Source organism: Selaginella moellendorffii, unplaced genomic scaffold, assembly GCF_000143415.4.
Source record: "Selaginella moellendorffii unplaced genomic scaffold, v1.0 SELMOscaffold_1, whole genome shotgun sequence".
In the NCBI taxonomy this organism is placed as follows: Eukaryota; Viridiplantae; Streptophyta; class Lycopodiopsida; order Selaginellales; family Selaginellaceae; genus Selaginella; species Selaginella moellendorffii.
Genome location: NW_003314262.1, coordinates 5,063,525 through 5,086,250, shown reverse-complemented (window position 1 = coordinate 5,086,250; position 22,726 = coordinate 5,063,525). Strand labels below are relative to the sequence as shown.

The 22,726-nt window shown below is 48.1% G+C and overlaps 7 protein-coding genes across 11 annotated transcripts; 4 read left to right on the top strand and 3 right to left on the bottom strand.

The window, feature by feature from the left end:
* The first annotated feature begins 31 nt into the window (after positions 1–31).
* LOC9662536 (UDP-glucuronate 4-epimerase 1) lies at positions 32–2,206 on the top strand. Of its 3 annotated transcripts, XM_024681804.1 has the most exons (3): positions 32–168; positions 391–495; positions 563–2,206. In XM_024681804.1, exon 3 carries the CDS (start codon positions 638–640, stop codon positions 1,988–1,990), a length of 1,353 nt encoding a protein of 450 aa, XP_024537572.1. In that variant the 5' UTR covers positions 32–168; positions 391–495; positions 563–637; the 3' UTR covers positions 1,991–2,206. The 3 variants fall into 3 exon arrangements, with proteins under 3 accessions (XP_024537572.1, XP_002962217.1, XP_024537565.1); XM_002962171.2 differs by lacking the exon at positions 391–495; XM_024681797.1 differs by lacking the exon at positions 32–168 and having other exon boundaries at positions 178–495.
* Positions 2,207–2,215: 9 nt separating this feature from the next.
* Positions 2,216–5,646, top strand: LOC9662535 (probable pectinesterase 53). Of its 3 annotated transcripts, XM_024681835.1 has the most exons (12): positions 2,216–2,366; positions 2,427–2,509; positions 2,565–2,623; positions 2,965–3,185; positions 3,238–3,427; positions 3,473–3,676; positions 3,727–3,971; positions 4,025–4,176; positions 4,234–4,877; positions 5,017–5,131; positions 5,184–5,233; positions 5,323–5,646. In XM_024681835.1, exons 4-8 carry the CDS (start codon positions 2,968–2,970, stop codon positions 4,170–4,172), a joined length of 1,005 nt encoding a protein of 334 aa, XP_024537603.1. In that variant the 5' UTR covers positions 2,216–2,366; positions 2,427–2,509; positions 2,565–2,623; positions 2,965–2,967; the 3' UTR covers positions 4,173–4,176; positions 4,234–4,877; positions 5,017–5,131; positions 5,184–5,233; positions 5,323–5,646. The 3 variants fall into 3 exon arrangements, with proteins under 3 accessions (XP_024537603.1, XP_024537598.1, XP_002962216.2); XM_024681830.1 differs by having other exon boundaries at positions 5,017–5,233; XM_002962170.2 differs by having other exon boundaries at positions 5,017–5,646.
* Positions 5,647–5,984: 338 nt separating this feature from the next.
* Positions 5,985–8,299, top strand: LOC9663226 (probable pectinesterase 68). Its single transcript, XM_002962169.2, has 5 exons — positions 5,985–6,320; positions 6,977–7,166; positions 7,333–7,539; positions 7,599–7,837; positions 7,894–8,299. Exons 1-5 carry the CDS (start codon positions 6,028–6,030, stop codon positions 8,042–8,044), a joined length of 1,080 nt encoding a protein of 359 aa, XP_002962215.1. The 5' UTR covers positions 5,985–6,027; the 3' UTR covers positions 8,045–8,299.
* A 70-nt stretch (positions 8,300–8,369) lies between these two features.
* Positions 8,370–9,865, bottom strand: LOC9663225 (protein ASPARTIC PROTEASE IN GUARD CELL 2). The gene has a single exon (XM_002961673.3). It carries the CDS (start codon positions 9,863–9,865, stop codon positions 8,387–8,389), a length of 1,479 nt encoding a protein of 492 aa, XP_002961719.2. The 3' UTR covers positions 8,370–8,386.
* A 173-nt stretch (positions 9,866–10,038) lies between these two features.
* LOC9663224 (probable pectinesterase 53) lies at positions 10,039–11,665 on the bottom strand. The gene is made up of 5 exons (XM_002961672.2): positions 11,370–11,665; positions 11,143–11,311; positions 10,814–11,020; positions 10,481–10,716; positions 10,039–10,420 (listed from the first exon to the last, which is right to left on the bottom strand). The coding sequence occupies exons 1-5, from the start codon at positions 11,663–11,665 to the stop codon at positions 10,270–10,272; spliced, it is 1,059 nt and encodes a 352-aa protein (XP_002961718.2). The 3' UTR covers positions 10,039–10,269.
* Positions 11,666–13,381: 1,716 nt separating this feature from the next.
* Positions 13,382–14,827, bottom strand: LOC9662534 (probable 2-oxoglutarate-dependent dioxygenase ANS). Its single transcript, XM_024686688.1, has 4 exons — positions 14,553–14,827; positions 14,252–14,502; positions 13,853–14,177; positions 13,382–13,804 (listed from the first exon to the last, which is right to left on the bottom strand). Exons 1-4 carry the CDS (start codon positions 14,814–14,816, stop codon positions 13,562–13,564), a joined length of 1,083 nt encoding a protein of 360 aa, XP_024542456.1. The 5' UTR covers positions 14,817–14,827; the 3' UTR covers positions 13,382–13,561.
* A 131-nt stretch (positions 14,828–14,958) lies between these two features.
* LOC9662533 lies at positions 14,959–15,741 on the top strand. The gene is made up of 5 exons (XM_024681258.1): positions 14,959–15,092; positions 15,145–15,218; positions 15,276–15,421; positions 15,477–15,553; positions 15,611–15,741. Exons 1-4 carry the CDS (start codon positions 14,959–14,961, stop codon positions 15,531–15,533), a joined length of 411 nt encoding a protein of 136 aa, XP_024537026.1. The 3' UTR covers positions 15,534–15,553; positions 15,611–15,741.
* Positions 15,742–22,726: the final 6,985 nt, after the last annotated feature.

Here is a 22,726-nt window from a genome sequence, read left to right as displayed (position 1 = left end):
GAGAAAGGGCGAATATTCTACGGCATAAAGGGGTAGCATTGCACGCCGCCATCGCCACCGGAGATTCACGTGTGCGGCTTCAAGAAATACTGCTTGCGCCAAAATTCTCGACCGCGCGCGCGGCAATGCGGACTCGCTCGGCGCAGCGCCCGGATTTGCCGTCTCAGGGTCAGTGATTCTATCTCTCTTCCTGCCTATCTTGCGGATTCTTGTGTGGAGTCGTGGATTTCGGGCTTGATTCCGGCTGGAGGAAGCAGATGTTCTTCGGGAGCGCTGGATTCCTCTCAGCCGGAAGGAAATGCTGGTGTGCTTCGTGAGTATGGCTGGAAGATTATTTCGGGGAATTAAAGGGTTGAGGGCTTCCTTTCCTATTTGCTCTTCTTTTTTTAGCTTTGCATAGAGTGGATTGTAAGCTCCTCCGGCATCTTGGGCGATGAATGCTGCGAGCATCCTAGAATTGTCTAAACTTTGCTTGTCGCGGACTTCTCCTCAAATGTAGGCTCTGTCTATTGAATTCGTTTTCTCGTATTTGTCTAACCATGTGTTACTCGTTCCAACGCAGCTTGCGAAACAATCGAGCTGCCGCGCTGTTCTCACTGACGAGACGCGGAAGAATTCTTTTCAAAGAGACTCCGAGATGCCACCGTCAGCGGTACAAGATGTTTTTCCCTCGACGCCAGGCAAGGTGAAGATGGAGAGAAACAACTACTTTGGACGAGTTTCCAACAGATGGCATTCTTCCGGGTCGGGGAGGTATTTCTTCTGGATGTTTGTTTCGGTAGCGCTTATGTTCTACGCGTTCTTCCACATATCGGCTCCACCGGCAGTTCAAACAGGATTGGAATCCAGGCACTTCGGGAACAGGGCCTTGACTTGGGGGGGATCGAAATGGGAGAAGCAAGTCAGACACTCTGCTCGGACCAAGAGAGAAAACGGGATGGTAGTTTTAGTCACAGGCGCTGCTGGCTTCGTCGGCACTCACGTATCGCTGGCTCTCAAGAAACGGGGTGACGGTGTGGTCGGACTGGACAACTTCAACAGCTACTACGACCCTTCACTCAAGCGAGCAAGGCAGGAGCTTCTGGAGAAGCAGTCGGTCTTCATCGTCGACGGGGACGTGAACAACTCGGAGCTCCTCGCCAAGCTCTTCAGCATGGTTCCGTTCACTCACGTCATGCACCTGGCGGCGCAGGCGGGTGTCAGATACGCCATGCAAAACCCGGCCTCGTATGTCAACTCCAACATCGCTGGACTGGTGACGCTGTTTGAAGCTTGCAAGTCGGCCAATCCGCAGCCTTCGATCGTCTGGGCCTCGTCGAGCTCCGTCTATGGGCTCAACTCCAAGGTTCCGTTCTCCGAGATGGACAGGACCGACCAGCCGGCGAGCTTGTACGCCGCGACCAAGAAAGCTGGCGAGGCCATCGCTCACAGCTACAACCACATATACGGGCTCTCCATCACCGGCTTGAGGTTCTTCACGGTCTATGGACCTTACGGACGCCCGGACATGGCTTACTTCTCCTTCACCAAGGACATCTTACAGGGAAAGCCGATCAACATCTACCAAGGACCGGATCAAACCGACCTCGCCCGCGACTTCACGTACATCGACGACATTGTCAAGGGGTGCTTGGGTGCTCTGGACACGGCGCTTCTCAGCACTGGAACAGGCGGGAAGAAACGAGGCCCGGCTCAGCTCCGAGTCTACAACTTGGGCAACACGTCCCCGGTGACGGTCCCCGAGCTGGTTAGCATCCTGGAGAAGCATCTCAAGGTGAAAGCGAAGAAGAACTTCGTCAAGATGCCGAGAAACGGGGACGTTCCATTCACTCACGCGAATGTGACTCTGGCGAGGAACGAGCTGCGCTACAATCCCAGCACGGATCTCTACACGGGGCTCAAGAAGTTCGTCAAGTGGTACGAGAGCTACTATGGTTTGACGAGCGGCTTGAGTGGTAGCAGGAAGAACAGGGCGATCGAATCGAGCTGATGAAAGGGATCGATTGGTGGTGGTGGTGGAAATAAGACGAGCGAGGAGCTACTACGGTGTTCATAGTGGTCAGGAGAAATTTTTTCTTTCTCTCTTTCTTTCGTTTCCATGGTTTCTAGGATGAGAATTCTTTTCGCTTGTACAGACAGGGAATAACCGGCTGAAAAACATAGAGCCGGTCATATATAATGACGATCTTCATATAATCTCCCTCTCTCTCTCGGATGATATCTTGTCCTCTAGGATAGGCTAGGGCTAGTGGGAGGAGCAATGCACGAGGAGCGATCGAAGGCGCCAGTGCTTGTTCGATTGAAAGGGAAATGCGGCGATGTGCGCTGCGCAGTGAATGGTTGTCAGGAGCGATCGATTGCCGCAGGTTTGATCTAGGGGAATTTCTTGCTTTTTCTTCGGTCACAGATCGTTTGTTTTGTTGCAGTGCTTCTGGATCGTGACGCGAGGAGTGGTGCCGACACTGTCAGGCAAAGAAAGAGGGCTGGAGCTTTACAGAAGATGCCGAAGGTTTTGGCAATTCTCTTTTTTGGTTGTTTGTGACGAAAGCTATGGATGAATGCAGGAAGAATCATCAGAAGAAGCTATGTACGGTGATTTTCAGTGCATCATCAGGCCACGCTCGTGAGTTCCTCTATGATTTGCTTGTATTGTTTAATCGAGCTTCCTAGTAGTGGAGACCAGATTAGCATGCTTGTCTGTCTCTTTCACGTCTTGCGTTGTTAAGTTGCTAGATCATCTTCAAGTGTTCTGGTGCTTGCAGTCATGTCCTCTTATATCTCCAGTTTGCTAGTTACATCGGAGATATGTCGTCTAGTTTTGCCACCTCGTGCTTCTTTTGCCTGTGAACGAGTGAGAGAACAATGTCTGCAAAGTTTAATGTTTTAGTTGTCCTGTTGCTTGGCTCGTTTCTCGTTCCTAGTGAAGCTCAAGTCCTTGCGACTGATTCGAGCCCTGCATTGCAGAGAATGGAAAAGGATTTTGTCAGCTGGGTGAACTGGATTGGTTCCCTCAAGCATTCCATGTTCGGAAAGACAGCTAGGAACAGGATCAAAGTTGCGAGGACGATTGTGGTGAGCAAGACAATTGGGGAGGGTGACTACACGACGGTTCAAGCGGCTTTGAACTCTATACCTGACTACAATGGCGAGCGCATTGTCATCCACATCAATCCCGGCTACTACAGGTGATATTTCTTTCATTTGTTGCTTTCGATTCTCAATTTCATTTGTATCCAGAGAAAAAGTTACGGTTCCAATAACGAAGCCTTACATTACACTCCAGGGCTCTGGAGCGTGGCTTACCATCATCGACTGGAATGATACAGCAAGCAGTCCTGGTCCTGGCGGACAGCCGTTGGGAACCTTTGAGAGTGCAACAGTTGGAATTTACGCGTCGTTTTTCATTGCTAAGAACATTACGTTTAAGGTAATCGTCGTGTTCATGGTTCGATCTTTCATGCGGATTTTGCAGAATTCTGCTGTATTTTTTCCTGGAGCACCAGGGAAACAAGCTGTTGCCCTTAGAATTTCTGGTGACACAGCTGCTTTTTATGGTTGTCATTTCTTGGGATCCCAAGACACTCTATACGATCACAGTGGCCGTCACTACTTCAGAGAGTGCTACATTGAGGGATCTATAGATTTCATATTCGGAGATGGCCATTCATATTACTACGTAAGTGTTACTGTTGTTCTCGAGCAATTTTCTCAACCCGCTTTTTTCAGAAATCTCATCTACACGCTGCTGCTGAGAATTGTGGTGGAATTGGTGCATTAGCAGCCCAAAAGCGAACCAACCAAAGCGAACGAACTGGTTTTTCTTTTGTGAACTGCAGGGTCACCGGTTCTGGAACAATCTTTTTAGGACGAGCTTGGGGTGACTTCTCTCGGGTTGTTTATGCATTTACGTACATGGATAACATAGTTGTCCCGGAGGGTTGGGACAACTGGGGAGACCCCAATAAAGAGCAGTAAGTTGTTCCTCTCCAGTTTTCTCGATTCTGATAAATTGCTTGCCCCGCAGCACTGTGTTTTTTGGGCAGTACAAGTGCTCGGGACCAGGAGCCAATCATGCAGGACGTGTAGCGTGGTCTCACGAGCTCACACCGGGACAGGCACAACCTTTTCTAGATCCAAGCTTCATTGATGGCTCTCAGTGGCTCCCAACTTAGAGAGGTACGGTATTTTGAATTTTAATCTCGTAGCAAAGTCTCACTTCAGTTGTCTTTGTAGACAGAGCTGGACGTGTATATAATTTATAGTTGAAGGAAAAGCATTTGCTGCTTTGCGCACGATTGCTTGTCATAGTTTGCGACATTTTCTTACTTTTCTAATGCCTGGGCCTGTAGTATCTTGCAATCTGTTCAGCTGATTTGCTCTTTCTGCATCCACAGCGAACTCTCGTAAGTATCCTATTCATATCTGATTCCAATCCACAGGGCTCCGTGCATTTTTCGAGCTGGAAAATCAGATTACTTGCAACTTGGTTGATCCAGGTACCTTGAAAGTTTGCCAGCAAGCGAAGTTTTAAATCTCGTGCTAGAAGCTTATCTTGGTTGCAGTCAGCAGTGAGAGATACAAATCCGTCAGCACGGCGGAGATTTGCTTCGATGTCGATGGAATAGAAATTCCAGTGAAACTTTGTGAGAGACGTCGTCTTCTCCAGACGGGCGGGCATTTATTTCGTCCGGGCGAAGCCTTCTTCGGCAGCGGTGCCTGTGGGATCCAAAGAAGAGCGACTACAAAGTACATAGACCGGTGGACAGTAAGCGAGTTACGCGGTGCAACCACTCAGAGTTAATGGTCCATGGACGACATTCCGTGAAAGCAGTGAACATTTATGGATCCAACAACCAAGCTTTGACGAGCGGTTCGTGGTTCGTTCTTCTTTCCTTCCTTTTTTTACTTCGTTCTTTGAGTTTGTTTATCTTTTTTTTTTCGTTTTTTTTTTTTTTTTTTTTTTTTTGGTTTTGCTTGCTGCTACATATTTGATTCTGATGTCTCTGTTCATTATAGTTATTGTTTTCAGCTTCTTCTGCATGGCATTTGTGAGGGAACGCACTCAACCAGTTGCTGCTGCCAAGGGAGCACAGCACAATCTGTGTTGATAGCGAAGGCTCCTTTTCTTGAGGTATTCTTTTCTTTTTCCGAGCATTAAACGCCTGATCTTTGCAAGCAATCAGGTACAATAATTTCGCGTGTCCAGCCATTTTCTATGCCTCCATTTCATCAGGTAAGCAAGACGAGAAAGAGAGAGCAAAAAAAAAGAGAGAGAAAAACTTTCGGAAAGATCCATCAAGCAACGCTCTCTTTCGTTTGCAGCAAACACAGGCAGTCCCTCTCGCCCGATCAACTTGTCAAGATGGGTGGAAAATAAAAAAGGAAAGAGCTTTTGGTCGCATGGCCCTCCCGTGACGCCGAGCTCTATTAAAATCCTCTCACGTTTTGAGCTTCAAGGGGAGGTGGCGTAGCAATCCACATTACTTACATCGCTCTTTTCCCTCCCTCTTTCTTCGGTGAATTTTTTTGGGAGTTTTCAATGTGTAGTAGCGTTGTTTTCGTGCCGCCGTATATTCCCCTCTCGCTCTCTCCTTTTTTGCTTTCCACCGCCTTTTAAGTTCGAACAAACACTCACTAGAAGCCCGAGACGAGAATCTTTGAATCATCGTACTTAAGGAAAGTCCTGGTGAAGCTTTTCTAGCTTTGCCTTTGGGTCGTTCTCAATCCACACAATTCCGATAGAAAGACATGGTTTCTCCATATCAGATAAGAGAAACTTTTCTTTCTCTTCGATACAAACAGGTATGATTTGAAAATAATTAGAGTCAAAGTTGGCGTATTAGTGGAAGAAAAAAATTCATAGGAAAAATACAAACTCGTACGTTTTCTGTCAACCTTTTAGGCCTATAAACAATGGGTTTAAACCTAACCGGCTATAACAAGCGCGGCATTTTTCCATTCTTTCTTTCCCTCCTCTCCCAAAATTCTTTCCCACCTAGCCGATAGCTCCGGCCCATAGCTCCGGCCATGGCTGCCAGGGATTCCTCCTCCTTCCTCGCCGCCTTGTTCCTCCTCTCTCGCGGCTCGCGACGCGCCTCCATTCTCGTCTTGTCGACCTTAATCCTCTCGCATCCTCGCGGCGCGGCGGCGACGAGAAATCTCCTCCAATCCTTCAGCACCGAGGGGCATCTGGCCGCGCGGATTCTCGTCGTGGATCAGAGCGGGAATGGCGATTTCGTGACTGTCCAGGACGCAGTGAACGCGATCCCGGACGGGAATGATCAGAGGGTGACGATACGAATTGGTCCGGGAATCTACTGGTAAGGATCAGCATTCTCTTCCTGGCTCTCGCCTCTCTTTCTTCCTCTTCCTTCCTCCTCGATTTCTCTGTTCTTGGAAATTACTCTTCTTGCCTCGATCGATCAATCTCAACGAATTCTCGCGATCCCAGTTACAATCTTGCCTGATAATTCCCGCCAGCGATCCATTCTTGCCGATTCTTGGCGCTCACGGGTCCCAGATTTCGCACGGCAGCGTAGAATATTTCCATGAACAGGGGAGAAATTTTGGCATCGATGCAAAGAACACCCCGCCGCAAAATCCAAGCGCCAACGATCCCTTGCGTCGATGTCACGCGTAATGCACCGCGATCGGCCGCTTCCCCCAGCTCCAATTGCGGGCAAAACGATCGATCATCATCGTCGCAAGGATCTTCATACGGCGAATCTTGGGCGGCATCTTCGCGCTGCCGGTTTATTCCCGCGAATCTCCGCATCTCCGTGACCGTCAGTCAGATAGGGCGGTCAGTATGGCCAGTAGAGAAGAGAATTTTCTTTTCTTTCTCTCTTCCAGCCATGGCGCTCTTCTCGTGATGATCTGATGAGACATTCTTTCTTATCATTTTCTTGCCTTTGTTTCTTCCCCTTTGCTTCTTCCAGGCGTCTCATTGTCTGTGGGTTTGTTTTTTCGGTTCCAGGGAGAAAGTGGTGGTTCCAGCTACGAAGCCGTTCTTAACTTTCCAGGGCGCTGGGATTGATCGTAGCCTCATCGTCTGGAATTCCACCGCCAGCGACCTCGGCCCCGATGGACAGCCGCTTACGGCCTATAGAACCGCGTCAGTGACGATCGTAGGGGCGAATTTCATAGCCAGAGACATCAGTTTTCAGGTACTTCCACTCTTTTTTGTCTCCTTTTCTTTGTGCGTGAATTGTGTGTGCATGTTTGCGTGTGCGTGACCTTTGCGTGGTTTCTATCTTTCAATCGATTTATAAGCTCTTGGCTCACACAAAAATGGTTTGTTTTTTTTTTTTTTTTTTTTTGTTCTTGTGATAGAACACTGCACCTCCACCACCACCCGGTGTCAATGGACGTCAAGCAGCGGCTTTCCGGATCTCTGGCGACATGGCTGCGTTCTACAACTGTGGCTTTTACGGCGCGCAGGACACGCTCTGCGACGATGTCGGACGCCACTACTTCAAAGGTTGCTTCATCCAAGGCTCCATCGATTTCATCTTTGGCAATGGCCGCTCGCTCTACGAGGTGAGCATCAAAACTTTCCGCCTTCCTTTCCGTGTTTTTTAATGCCGGGAGTGCTGCAGCAATGCGAACTTCACTCCATAGCGGATTCCTACGGCTCCGTAGCAGCACAAGATCGGCAGAGCCAAACGGAAAACACAGGATTCTCGTTCGTCAACTGCAAAGTTACCGGAACCGGGATTTTGTATCTCGGACGAGCAATGGGACCGTACTCCCGCATTGTCTACTCGAACAGTTACTTCGACAATATAATCGATGTACGTGGCTGGGACGATTGGGATCACGACGCATCCAGAGACAGGTAAAAAGAGGATCTTTCTTTTCTTCTTTGTAAAATCTTAACTTCCTTTTCTGTAGAACTGTCTCGTTTGGACAATACAAATGCTATGGTCCCGGAGCCACTTCTTCGCTGAGAGTGCCGTGGGCTCGCGAGCTCTCGGACATGGAGGTAACTCCATTTCTTTCGCTCAGCTTTGTGGATGGCACGCAATGGCTTCCTTCGACGTGATCGAGCTCTCTCGAGAGAGAGCCACAGTAAGGACAGGATTTACACTCCAAAAGAAGCAATACAGGCGAGATACGAAAGAAAAGGCGAGCGAGATTATAGTGTACTATAGAGCCATTCTTTTCGTCTCAAAGTTTTATTGTTTGTGAAGCACAGATTAAAAAGCTTCCTTGGAAGCTAAGCGAGCAAGCAAAGCAAGCCTCGGAATTTCGAGAGCTCGATCAGATCAAAAGCTATTGAAGAATCTAGTTTTTATCACTTGGGAGTTTTGAATCTCATAGTTGAGAGAAGTATACTTCAGCACTCTCTTGAGCTATGGCGATGAGAGATCTTTGCAAATCAACTTTAGCACTCTCTTGGAGCTATGGCGATGAGAGATCTTTGCAAATCAAACCCAATTCGAAAGGTTTGCTGCTGGACGTTGCCAATGACCGAGATGGGCATGGAAGACGGCGCGAAAGCCAGGCAAAACGTCCCCGAGCGATCCACCGGGATGAGAATATTCCCGCCGGGCAGCACCATGTCCACGCCATTGTCGAAGTGGAGCACCAGCGATGGGATCTGGACCGTCGGCAGCCCCTGGAAATTGAAACACGTGTCGAGCAGGTAGACCCCCGGCGCCGGCGGTAGGTTCCGCGACGCCGCACGGTACGCGTCGCGCAGCACCGCGTAGGCCGGCGGCACGACGCGCGTCACGGAGGTGCCCGAGTCGAGGATGGCGCCGCCGGTGCCGTTGCCCGTGAGCGCAAACTGCGCGGGCGGTATGGGCAGCGGGGTACCGCCGACGCTGATCCCAGTGAGGACGGCGTAGTAGAACGTATTGATTCTAGGGTTCTTGAGCAGCGGCGTGAATCTGGCGGCGAAGGGTATGGCGGTGCGCCCGAAGATGAGCGGCGACGAGCGCGATTGGAGCTGGCTGTAGCGATCCACCAGGCAGTAGGAGAATGCGGGGCCGATGGAGGCCGCGATCTGGGAGAAGAAGGAGAGCGTGCCGCCGCCCATCCCTAGGAGCCCCGCCTCGCCGCGGAAGAGGCCCGAGTTGCTATGGCCGCATCCAAACGCGATATTTCGCATCGCGGTGCTGGAATTCGGCCCCAGGTAGAAGGATTCTATGCCAAGATCGCCGCTGCTAGCGGAGCTATCGCCATAGACGACGCGGTAGCTACATCCCATGCCTTGGCAGGCGCTGTAATCCAGCGCCTGGCACAGCGCCGAGCCGCAGTAGACGCGGCGGTAGCTCGACGAATTGGAGGGATCGTAGATTGGATCGACCTGAGAGTAGCAGGAAGAGCAGGGCGCGCACTGGATCCAGGTGACATCGCTGCCGGTGTCGAGCTCCAGGTAGTAGGATCTCTGCGGGTTTCCAATTCCCATCCTCGCGAAGTATTCGCCGCTGCCCAGGCTCAATCCCGAGGAAATCTGGGCGGTCTGGAGGAGCGATCGTCCGCGGCGGTGGCGACGATCGCTCGACTGGATGCGGTGGTGGATCCAGCGGAGGCGCGCCTCGTCCCGCTCCATCGCGCTGTGGATGTCGTGGAGAGGATCCTGATAATGGGGATCGCCATCGCGCCGGGAGCTCCGGTGGAGGATCTCGATGGCGAGCTCCTCCTCTTTTCCTTGCAGCTCGTGATCTTGGCGCTGGGGGCGCGGATTTGCAGCCGCCGGGGCAGTGGCACGCGATGCGAATGGCGGGAAAGATAAAATTTTAAAATGCCCGGGGGTAAAGGTGATGAGCTCTTTGTGTTCTTTGTGACCGCCTTCTAACTCTTGGGATTGGCGCAGCGAGAGCAAGGTGGCGAAGAGGATCAACACGAAGATTTTCATCGGGGATCTGGATCGAAGAACAAGAACACATGAAGGTGCTTTAAACGTTTGATAGCTTTGCTTTGCTCCATTGGCATTTTGTTCTTTTGCTTTTGGGCTTTGTCCTTCTCACAGCCGTTTTCTCCCCGATGCACTGCAATGGGCTTTGGTATAAGCGACCTCGCGTCCAAGCGTTTTACACGAATGCGGGGATTTTATTTCGTGATTCTCGAGTTACAAAGTTAGCACCAACAAATCACCGGTAAACCGCGAAATTTGGTTTCCTTCCCAAGTATTTACGGATCTGGCTAGAGATTTTTATTGTTCTTGACAGTTTCTTCCTTTTCCTTTTCTGAAGGTGTCGCACAAAAGAATTGGGAATCAAATTTTGTACAGACGAGCCAGGTTTTCTTCCTCGTTGTTTGCTATAGTTCACGTAACCATTGTACGCCGTCAATGAAGTTTACTTGCAGGAAAGGCCTGGCTTCCTCGTCCGTGAGCTCGTGAGACCACCGAACACGGCCTAGTTCGTTAGCTCCCGGTCCGAAACACTTGTACTGACCATAATAAACTGTCCTGTTCGTTGATGTAGGTGACAAGAGTGAGAAAAAGATAGAAAATCTCGCGAGAACTTACTCCTGCCTGCTCGCGACGCCCCAATCATTCCACCCCTCGGAGACAACGTTGCTGTCCATGTAGGTGAAGAGATAGACGACTCGAGAGTAAGCTCCCCAAGCACGTCCTAAGAAAATGGTGCCACTTCCTGTCACTGTGCAGGCAATAAATATGAAGCCAGAGTTCTCGCGAGGGTCTCCCCTGTTCTGAGCGGTGACTGAGCCAAAGCTGTCGGCGATGGCGTGGAGCTCACAGGCCTGTACATGAGAAAAGAAAAAGATCAGGTAGACAAAGAAAAAGAGAGAAAGGCGACTAACAGTTCTCCAGTTTCTCGCAAGAATTGTTCTATTCTACCTTGAAGACGGACTTCGCATGGCCGAAGATAAAGTCAATGGAGCCTTCGATGTAGCAGTCCCGGAAGTAGTGACGTCCCTCGTAATCGAAGAGCGTGTCCTGGGCGCCATAGAAGCCGCACGAGTAGAAGGCAGCCATGTCGCCGGCGACCAAAACAGCCACCGCTTGGCGATTGAAAGCTCCCGGTGGCGGCCGCGGTGCATTGTTCTGCGAGCGAACAGTCAGGCCTCTTTTCCAAAAGAGGAGAATGAATTCTATGGAAGAAACATGAGGCTCTCCTTTCGATCGATCGAAGAAAGCGAGATTGAGAAAAGCGAGGAAAAGCTTACTCTGAAGCTGATGTACTTGGCGATGAAATTCGGAGCAAAGGCGCTGAAAGTAGCGCTGTTGGCAGTCCCGAAAGTGCTGGCCGTGTCGCTCCAGGAGATGGTGGTGAAATCTCTCCCGGCACCTTGGAGAAGAATGTAAGGCTTCATGTATGGAATCGTGATCTTCTCCCTATAAAACAAAGATTTTTTTTCTCTGTTTTTCTTGGACAAGCTCCTATGATACTTACTGGTAAACTCCAGCTCCAACTTGGATGATCACCCAATGCTGGTTCCCAACCGGGACGGCATCGATTGCTGCTTGGATGGACCTGAAAACTCCCGTCGTCTGCGACGATAGGAGGGAGCTTTGGTCGACCACCAAGAACTTGACCAGCCCATCGCCGCCGATTGCTCTCGGGATGAAATCGTCGCCGCCCTGCTGCTCCGCCGGGTGGATCTTGCTCCTCCGCGTCATCCCCTGCCACTGCGAAGGAATGGAGGCGTTCCTCCACGAATCCACGCTCGCAACCAGGAGAAGAGCCATCGCCAGGAACACGAGCATTGCTATGCTAGAGGAGAGAAAAGGAGCTGGATTGCTATGCTCTAAGGGAGGAGAACGAAATCAAACAAGGAAAACTGGGAAAAGAAAGAAAAGTGGCTGTAAATTTTTTCTTGTTTGCTGCTGGAATTGAAGTTCTCCTGCGGCGAGGCATCAACCACCATGTTTGGACAGAATCTCTTTTGCTTTTGTTGCATGGATTTCACGAGAGAGCAGCAGGCGGAGCGAGGATTTGGGCAGAGCATTGCTCGTTTCCTTTGCAAAAAGTTGGACCCCCCAACCAAAAAAGTCATATGACATCCCTCGAGATGGACATCTTTCCCGAGTCCGGAAGGAATGCCTTTCTCTCTCTCTCTCTCTCAATATTGACTCCCGCCTTTTGACACATACAAAAATTGTTCAAAGCTCTTACTGAAAGCAACTTCTTGGTAGATATAAAGGTATGGAAAAGCATGTAATGCATATTTTTATAAAGAAAGGGTTCGTTATCAAAAAGGTGACGAGGTCATCTCTGTGCTCTACTAAAAGCTCTCCCCATGCTTCCATTACACCTGAAGTAGCTTCCTGCAACATCTGATCTGATCGGTACTTTTTCTCTAATCTCTCTCTTAAGATGTTTATTAAAATAACCCTTTTCTTTTGAATACTTTATTATTCAATAAAGTTTATCCACAAGAACAACGAAAGAGTTATTTACATATATATATATATATATATATATATATATATATATATATATATATATATATATATATATATATAAAATTAAAAAGTTTTTTACTCAATATATTTAGAAAAACAATTATTAGGTGTAATCTTTAGTAACTATAAATATTAGAAAATATATTGCTTTCTTTGTCATGTATAAGTAAAATAAAGTATACCTTCTTTCCATACATGAATAATGATAATAATTATATTTAATATATGAATATTTTATATAAAAAATTAGTGGTAAAATGAGAATAATAAATTTAAAAAAAGTGAAAAAGGCTTAAAGAAGATAATGTAAGATATATTTTATTTTCAAGAACTTGTTATTGCATGCAGTAACAATTGGTTTGCTTAATAGTAGTGTTTATTATTTAAACCAATTGATCAATTAAACTTTTATGATTAGAAACATGTTTATATTTTATATAAACTAGAATATACTAGAAAATGTTTAGGAAATTTTATAAATTATAAATAAAAGATTAATGTAAATGAATAAGAACTGTCTTAGATAGTAAAATATCCAGTTTATAGTTTAAGAGTATATACAAAATATTTAAGCATATTCTAGATATATCCAGTACTGGGTTTCCTTTAAAAAAATTAAATAATTATTTATTAAAATATTTAATAAATTACTAAAATATATTTAAATAATTATGTAAAAATGCTTTGTGAAAGCTTGTTTTTACAAAAAGAGTTAAAACATACCTCTCAAGTACCCCAGAATTGATTTAATAACACTTCAGTGTTCTAGACCTAGATTCTCCAAGGACCTAAATACCATGCGAAGGCCAAGTTTGGTTTCATGCCTATTGCCAAATATATCAAAACATTGTAATCAATATTAAAACAACACCGAAATATTATGGATTCCTTAGATTTTAATTTCAATTTTAAACTACCTTTTTTTTTAATGAATTTTAAATGGCTTTCTAACATCCTTTACCTTTATCAATATCAAATTATAAGTTAGTGAACTTGAAAGAGTCTTTGATGCTCATTAGCACATTGTTGACATTCCAGCAGATCATGAAGCATGAGGAAAAGAATGACAATTACATGGATTGGAGTTCGGTCACTAGTAGCCACCTTAAAACATCTTTTCAGGCTGAGAATCACCTTGACCTGCCAAACTCTCACTCCTGAAAACATCCACTTCCAAGGCTATTTCCTTTGGGATTCCAGCAATTCCTTGCCCACCAAGTTCTTAGAGTAGAGGTTCTTCAGGTACTCTCTAAACACGCAAGGGTTGTAGGCCGCTGGATGCTCCGTGTCTACAAACTTGGGAATCGGAGATACTCTAACGTCGGAAGCTGGATCGTAGAAGAGCCCGACTGATACCCGAGCTTTATCGGCATTTACGATCGCTCTGTGCTCGACGCTCTTGAGCTTTCCATTGCTATAAATCTGTCCAAAAGACATATTAACCATTCTACAAGTTATTTGCTAGCTTGCCTGAAGCTGGTCGCCAATGTTGATAACAAGAGCACCAGGAACCGACCTGACCGTCTTCCACTTCTCCTGGACCTTCACTTGGAGTCCGACGATATCACTGTCCTGCAAGAGAATCGTGAGACCACCAACATCGGAGTGACTACTCAGTCCAATTGCAAGCTCAGGACTCGGGCAAGGAGGATAATAATTGAGCCGCAGCGCCACGTTGTGCTCACCAAACTCCCCCTCCAAATAGTCCGGGCCTAAGCCGAGACCCTCAGACAATGCTCGCAGGAGATGCCGGGCCAGAAACTTGGCTTGATCCACAAATTCCCCAGCAATCAACCTGGATGATCCATGAAAACTTAGAGAAAACCAGGCAAGAGAATTGGATGAACCAAGTCTAGCACTTAGACTTACTCGTAAGCGCTTGGTTTGGTCGGCCATGGATGTGGCTGATCCCGGCGCTCCGGCAGAAATCGATGCAAAAGATTGTCTTGCCAGTCTAGAAACACATCCTTGAGTGGATTGAAGCTCGTGCCGTACCTCACGGCGGCGTCTATGTCCGTACTATAGAAGACCATCTTCTCCGCGAGCGGCAGCTGGAAGAATTCGTGAGCCACGGCGAGCATCCGCCGCGTGAGATCGCTGCCGATGCCGTGATTGATAACCTAGATCCAGTTCCTGTTGAGACGGTTCCATACGCGGCACAGTTTCTTACCTGGAAGAAGCCCCATCTCTCGCTCGCATCCAGCAGCTCGGCGATTACATCCTCCTTGCTGCGATCGGATGAAGTAGGCTTGGAATCCAGCAGCGGGGAGACATCGATCACCGGGACTTCGTCCTCCTGCTCACCGGCGTGGAGCTCTAGATCTTGAGGAGAGAGCCTCTGATCGAGGGGCTTGACATAGAAATCTGGGACCCCGTCTATGCCGCTATCGACGAGCGCCTTGGCACCGTCTAGCTTGTTCCATCCAGCGGCCATAGCCACGCAATTTAAAATTAAAGAGAATCTATCAAGATGCTTCTCAAGTGAAAATCAAATGGACGGCTTCGATTGAAGACCTTTACAAATTGGGCGGGAGAGATTACGTTTCTGCCCTAGAGCAGAACAAATATTTTGGAATATGGCTGGAGCGGGAGAGCAGCGCCATAAGAAAGCCAGGCCGGCGAGCTCTTCGATCGATCGCCGCGCAGATTCCGACTCCGACCAAGGTGATGAAGATCGCCGCAAGCATTCCAAGTCCTGGATGCGGAAATGGTAAGAAGCCGCTCGATGTCTCTCTCCAGTGCTTTTTTTTTTCTTTTCACAGGCTCGATTGCCCGCTGGATCAAGGTCTCAAGGACGCACTGAGGAGAGATCTGGAGGAAATCTGCGAAGAGAATGGTAGGGTCGATCTCGAAATATTTCAAAGCTTCGATCCATTCAAATTCTCTGTGGCAGTGGATCCGGATGTGATCTCGGACGTCGAGGACGAATGGGTCGATTGTGACGAGACGGTGTTTGGAAGCCAGCTCGTCAAGAACCCGTTCGAAGATCTCGATGTCGAAGAGATCAGTGCAAGCCTTCCAAATGCAAACTATGTCAAGGTTTGCTTCTTAACTTTCTTTCGCAAAATTTTCACTCCAGGCTGTGTTGTCCCAGGCTTGCATGGTTTACGCGACCGACGAGACCTTGAAGCTCGAAGAGGATCGCAATTAGAGCCGATCACGTCCCCAAAGGTTGATGTAGTTTCTTTGAAAGGATATGAATTACAGGCTTGTTTTTTCTTTTACCAGATCGTCCTTGTTGATTCTTCAGTTGGAGCACAAGGTCTTAAGGAAAAACATTCGCATTCTTCCCAATGTAAACGAACATAATGATTGAAGGAAGTGCTATGTCTGGTTGGTTCTGCTTGAACTCTATGGCTGCACGTTGACGATTTATTTGCTACCACATATACTTTAAAAAAAAATTAAAAATCAAGTAGAATCCAGACAAAAATCAATTTCTATCAAGCATTAAAATACCATCCATGCCTCTCCATGTTACAATTAGAAATGCCTTGCAACGGACCAGCATTGCATTGATGCAAACTAGACACAGCTGAATGAATTCTAACCTTGTGTCAAGTAAAAATTTACTTGAGATTTTATCAAGCTATGCCTTTACTTCATGATTTATTTATTACATCCTCAATGATTGGACACGAAGATGGGATCTATGTCATCCCAGAAGATTCCATCCTTGCAGCTTGTTTATTTTTAGAAATGCAAATAATTGTGGAAAAATTAATGATATTTAAATAAAAAATAATATGATATATAATATATACTACTAAACTCTCTTTACAAAAAATAAATATTATAATCCATTTAGTTATCTTGTTTAAAAGTGCATTTTTTTACATTTATTGACTTTTTAGCCAAGCTCTTTATTTATATATATGAAGCTTATATTGTTATTATTACTACCAAGATAGTTCTTGAAACAATCCTTGTCTTGAATTTAGAATTATTTAAAATGTTAAACATTTTGAGACTAAATCTATGATATAATTCCTACTGTGAGTGCATGGAATATGGAAAGGGAATACAGAAATGTGCATATCAATTAGCCCAAAAACCCTAGCTTATATACAGGAGCAAGTGGTCCGGATTGAAACCAATCCGACGGCTACCAAAATCCCACTATGCTAATATTAGTATATGGCATCGTAGCCGTACACTTAGCCCTCACATCATCCCCTCCTCTCGGAATAATGGAAGACCATCAAGGTTCTCTTGTAGACAGGCCGGGATATGGAGGAAGATCAGGAGGAGGCATCGGCGGATCTGTAGATGGTATTAACCGCTCATGATCCCTTTGTATGAAGTCTTTCAACCGTTGCACATGCACAACCTCTAGAGGATCGGCCTGCTGGACGTCATGCCAAACCTCATAAACTTGTGGTCCAACTTGCCGCAACACCCGATACGGTCCTTTCCACTGTGCAAGGAGCCCCTTGTGAGACACAAAATCCCTAGGCCCCAAAGTGGAGCCGGAAGGGCGCCACATGGTAGTGGCCGAAACGAGAGCCAAACGAGCGTAACACGTTTGGACCAAAAGCTCCGACTTGAAAAGTCAAGAGCGGGAGTGAAACTCCCAACGAAGTGCTCGAGGAACGAGCACGAAGTGAGCAAAAGGCGAGGCTCCAAAAAGGGACCCAAAAGGACCAACACATGATACGTGGGAGTGTCCGAGATGGAGTCCGAAGTGGAGTCCGAGGTGGACCCGAGATGGACCCGAGTTGGAGTCCGAAGTGGAGTCCGAGATGGAGTCCGAGGTGGACCCGAGATGGACCCGAGCTGGAGTCCAAAGTGGAGTCCGAGATGGAGTCCGAGGTGGACCCGAGATGGACCCAAGCTGGAGTCCGAAGTGGAGTCCGAGATGGAGTCCGAGGTGGACCCGAGATGGACCCGAGCTGGAGTCCGAAGTGGAGTCCGAGATGGAGTCCGAGGTGGACCCGAGATGGACCCGAGCTGGAGTCCGAAGTGGAGTCCGAGATGGACCCGAGATGGAGTCCGAGATGGAGTCCGAGATGGAGTCCGAGGTGGACCCGAGATGGACCCGAAATGGAGTCCGAGATGGAGTCCGAGATGGACCCGAGATGGAGTCCGAGATGGAGTCCGAGATGGACCCGAGATGGACCCGAGATGGAGTCCGAAATGGAGTCTGAGATGGAGTCCGAGATGGAGTCCGAGATGGAGTCCGAGAAGGAGTCCGAAGTCGAGACCGAGACCGGGACCGAGACCGAGACCGAGACCGAGATCGGGACCGAGACCGAGACCGAGACCGAGATCGGGACCGAGACCGAGACCGAGGCCGAGGCCGAGACCGAGCCCGAGCCCGAGTCCGAGTCCGAATCCGAGTCCGAGTCCGAGTCCGAGTCCGAGTCCGAGTCCGAGTCCGAGTCCGGAGCCTGAGAGGGTGAAAGCCCAAAGCGTTCGTCTCCCAGACCCTGGGGGGTTTGGTGAGCTCCAAAAGTATAGTAGGGGGAGGACTGCAGTGGAGCCAGTTTGGCCAGGAAAGGCCAGTTTGGCCAGGAAAGGCCAGTTTGGCCCAGGAAGGCCAGACCCAGTGTTGGGTGATGAACTGACCACTGGGAAGTCCAAGACTAGAGTGAATACGGACCGACAAGCGGGGTAGCTTGGTAAAGTGTTCAAGAGCCGGCTCTAGTTCCCCCGGGAGATTGACTGGCCGATGCTCCCAGTCCAAGTGTGGATGGCACTACCTACTTGGATACCAAGCGTGGCTCAATGGAACCTCGCTCTAAGCCCATGGCTAAAGCACCTAAAGGCGATAGGTGGGGAGAGTACCCAGGTGGCTCGCGTAAGGCCACGGTGTTCCGAAATGTTGTCCCAAAGGCCCAGACTGTGGAAAGGAAGAGGAGCAGTCCTCTAGGGTAGTGACCAAGGACACAGTCATGTGGTGAGGAAGTTCCAGAGGACCGTGGGACTTAGTGGTCGGGCCTGTGGGCCTCGATCCAGTGGTAGTGTTGGCAAACACGGCCAGGGGCAGAAAGGGACTTGGTAGGAACTGACAAAGGGACTTTGGGGAAGGCAATTCCCCAGGTCTGTGGGCATCCTAAGGATGCTAAGGAGTGGATCTAGGATGACCACTCGTGGACACATGGCCCAGTCTTGGAGAGACGAGGTGGTGATGCAAGTGGTGTTGAACCACTAGTGCAGCAAAGGTGAATGGGCATGGCCTTAGCGTAACGGGCCGAGATGTCAATGGTACCTTTGGGTGTCGGTCTCAGGACCGGGCACGTGGAGCACTTGGACCAGGTGCAAGTGTGGAGTGGCATGGATGCCATTCTTGGGGCTAGCAAGTCCCAAGTCCTGAATTGGACTGATGGAGGTTGTGAATGAGACTCCTCCAAGTGGTCGGAGGTGTGGTTAAGTGACTAAAGTAGAATGGAAAATTTAGTCGCTTACAATTTGGTATCGGAGCTGTTCCTTAGTCCGACTTTTATTGGTGCTCAAGTATATCACCACTAGTGTTGGCATCGGAAGGTCTGAGGAGTGGGCCTATCCTTGAGGAGTAGCAAGTCTGGAAGACATGGCTCTCCATTACAGTTCATGTGTGAACTTGTAGACGAGGTGGTGGATAGAAAAGGGCCAATAATGGAACGACTTTGGGATCTTGGGAACAGTGCAAGGTTTTCCTCATTGAATTGAGGATGTGATCCGGATGAGCATTTGTCTCAGCAAATTGGCTTAGGTTGTTGTGGTAAACAACTAAAGTTGGGATCACGGGAAAGATAGAGACTCCAAGACAATAAAGGAGTCACAAGATTATCCTCATATAGTTGAGGTTGGTGCTCATGAATGTGAGACCAAAGGTAATGACCGTGGAAGGTCAAATACGGAAGAGGACTCAAGTCCTTGAAATGGTAGCCGGGGCTACCTCTAATAAATGCTGGAACAACCCAAGGAGTTGGGGGTGTATTAAGTGGATGAGTTGGTATTCTCATCACATGGACAAGTAGTCCTAAGGGGCAAAGGTTGCCCCCAGAGAACAAAATCAAGTGTCGGAGTAACACTTGTGAAAATAGTCCTTTTGAGTAGGACCGGAATGCAAGATGTGTATTCCAGTGAGCTAGTGCCTCACAAGTAGGACCTTACGGGCCGGTGGATTAACCAAGTCCAAAACTGCTAAACGACTCAAGTAGAGTCAAGGGATGGTCCTAAAAAGGACTGAATGAAGCATTTGGACTGAGGTGCGTTGTACCCCACAAAGGATGGGATCATAGGATCCAAGGATGAGAACAGAGAGTATCTCATCGATGGCAAAATGTGCCATGCTAAAGTTATAGGAAAGGTGTTCCCAGAAGAAAACAACTTTGACATAAAGTTGTGTGTGACCTCTATGGGGCAGTGCTAACAGATGGTTGGCATAAGAAAGAGCGGTGTTGGTCTTGGCAAAGACTTAGACACGAAGGGAAATGTCATAGAGGTAGGCTCGTGGAGCCGATGGTGTGGAGACACCAAATGTGCCAAGGTGTGATACCTTGAGGCTATGTTGGTGGGTTCATGAGAACCCCTTGCCAAAGGAATCCCAATGGAAATGGGAATGGCATAGCCTAAGCTGCAGAGCATGCAGTTGGAGTGTGGTGACCCAGATAGTGATGGAGGTGTGAAAGCACCAAGCAATGAGTTGTAGGACTTGACAACTATGAGGCAACTAAGCAAGAGGTGCAAAATAACTGGTTAAACGGGTAGAAGGTAGCTACCCAAGACTTCTAGTATAGGGAAGTCGGATATACCCTTACGGGGGATAAGTTGCTTATGTTGCGATATAGTAAGTCAATGTCATAAAAGGAAATACTCATTGTCAAGAAAGCCATCATTGGGACACCCGAACACTCTAGAACACCAGAAGGTGGTGTTTGATGTCGCGAGGGCAATGGATAAAGCCCAAGGGACTAAGTCCCTAGCGAATGATGGATAGAAGGTGCTATCCAAATGTCCAAGGTTGCGGAGATAGGAGAGGACTGTCTACCCAAGTTGGACAAAGCCAAAAATGGAATTTTGGCAAGGCTAGTGATGGGCATGTAAAGGCCCATAAGCAACAACGTAACCCCAGTGTGTGGGATTATAAGCTGAGCATACCCGGATTGAGGAACCACTCCCTGGGCTATTGGGTAGGTTCATCCCTAAGAATACTTGCTAAGGCATGATAGAAAGTGCAAAGCTATCCTCCTGGTCTGGAGGAGAATGATTGAAGGAAAGGTGTGAAGCCAAAGGCAAGTAGTGTTGGGATGGAACTGAACCATAGAAATCAAAGGGCATATCCAATTGTGGTTATGAAAGTTGGGAGTGGAGAATCAAGAGGGTGCTCGAGGATGTTGTTGCTAGCAACCGTGATGCCATGGAGAGTCTAAAATATGGAATTGTCCATGTTAGACTATATGGCAACTATAAAGCTTGCGAAAGGGGAGGCCTTAGCAAGCTGAGGGACAGAGTTCCTTCAAGGTTCCCAAAGACGATTCTAGGTAGCGTAATACCTAAAAAGGCCAAGTGTAAATGGTTCATGGAACGCGCGAAACCAGAGTGGCACAGCAGAAGCGTGGTCTTGAAGCTTGCCATGAGGCAAGGTTATCAAGGTTAGGGAAGTAGTTCCCAGGTGTTCAAAGAGAGGGCTTTGAACGAAAGTCGATGGTCAAGGACTTTCACGCTTATGCAGGAACCATGTTACAATGGTCGGAGGACTTGCCAAGTGAGATTGGCACGTCGGGGGAACAAAGACCCTAGTTGAAGGTGATATCTTCAAAAAGGGTGGGCCAGGGGGCCGAGCATGGAGGAGTCCATGCATGATCACAGACATGTCAAGTGAGAGGACTTGGCAGTGTGGAGGAACTAGGTTCCTAAGCTGTGATCTGTAGCGCGCTTTAAAAATAGGTTGGTGCACCGGCGTGGGGAGTCACGCCAGGCATCTAGTGTGATGCCGTCCGTAGATGCATATACGGAGGTTGGGTTCGATTCCCGACCCTCTAGTGCTTGGGTTCGAGTCCCAAATCACTAGGGCGTGGTGATGGTTTGGAATATGAGGACACTCATATTTCGGTGGTCATGGACTCTCAGTGGGGAGACTGGTTTGGGCACACCGCCAAGCGAGGGATGCCTCGGAGTCGTGATGCACGGTTAGATTGCTTAGTGTGAAAGCTTGGCATATCTAACTTGAACGCTTTGGTGCAAGTGGCACCAAGGTCGTGGTGAGTGAGATGGGGACACCTAATCTTAGTTGCTATGAACCCTTGGAAGTAAGGGTTAGCTTGGGTGCACCGCCAAGTGTGGGGAATGCCCCCGGGGTTATAGTCAACAACTTGGAGGTCTAGAAGACCAAGTACCTCTTGGCAACTCTGTTAAGGTGCCAAGGTGAGATCACTAGGTGATCTTATGGCCAGATAAGGACAAGGTCCTTGGTTGGCTAAGGAATGAAGTTCCTGGTTCAAAATGTTGAAATTGAACTGTTTAAGATGGTGTGGCTTGGTCGTGATGACCAAGTGGGAAGAGCACCTAAGGGAAATAAACTATGTCCGTCCGATGGCATAGTAAGTCCGAGGAAAGTAGTCTCTATAAAAGACCCATGGGAGGGTCACGAAGTTGGGCCATGGATAGAGCCCATAGCAGAATATGCTAAAGAGACATACTAGGGGTGAACATCCTCCGGACTTGGCAAAGAAGAGTCTTTGCTATAGAACCGAAAAGATACCTCAAAAATGGAGGTAGCGATCCGATGTTGCTGGGTGCAACAATCAAGGATAGGAGCAAAGGACTAGTGGCCAAAGTTTGGGCCATGGAATTTAATGGAAGGGATCCAAATGGCAAAGTTAGCCAAGGAACACTGATGTGTTCGATGCTAACAGCTTGTGGGAAAGGAAGCGGACTTTCAAGGACGGATTCCTAAGTGCTCCAATTTGGCGAAGTAAAGGCTCCAAGTGAGGGAGCGGTAAGGTAGCCAAATGATAGGGCCATGGACAGCCCTAGCACAAAGTATGATAAATGGAACTTAGTGCCCAAGGTGGCACAAAATAGAAGAGAGGATGATGGTGCCCTCAAGTAATGAACTTCCTAGGATAGGAAAGTGGAGTTGCACAATCTGTGCAATGCAAGGTGTTGGAGACACCTAGAAGATTGACTTCCAAAAAGTCAAAAGAGTAAAAGTTCCAAAGTGCAAACATTCAATAGATGGAAATTGAGACTACTCGAGAAGGAGTAGTGGGATTGACTTAGAGAAGGGTCTCTAAGAGGTTTAGCGAGAACTAAACCAATAAAAGGGGAGAACCGTTACATGTGGTCCAATCAGTCTCTAAGTTGAAGAGACTACGCCCCTTAAAGGATGGACAAGGCATGGTGAGCCTTTGATGT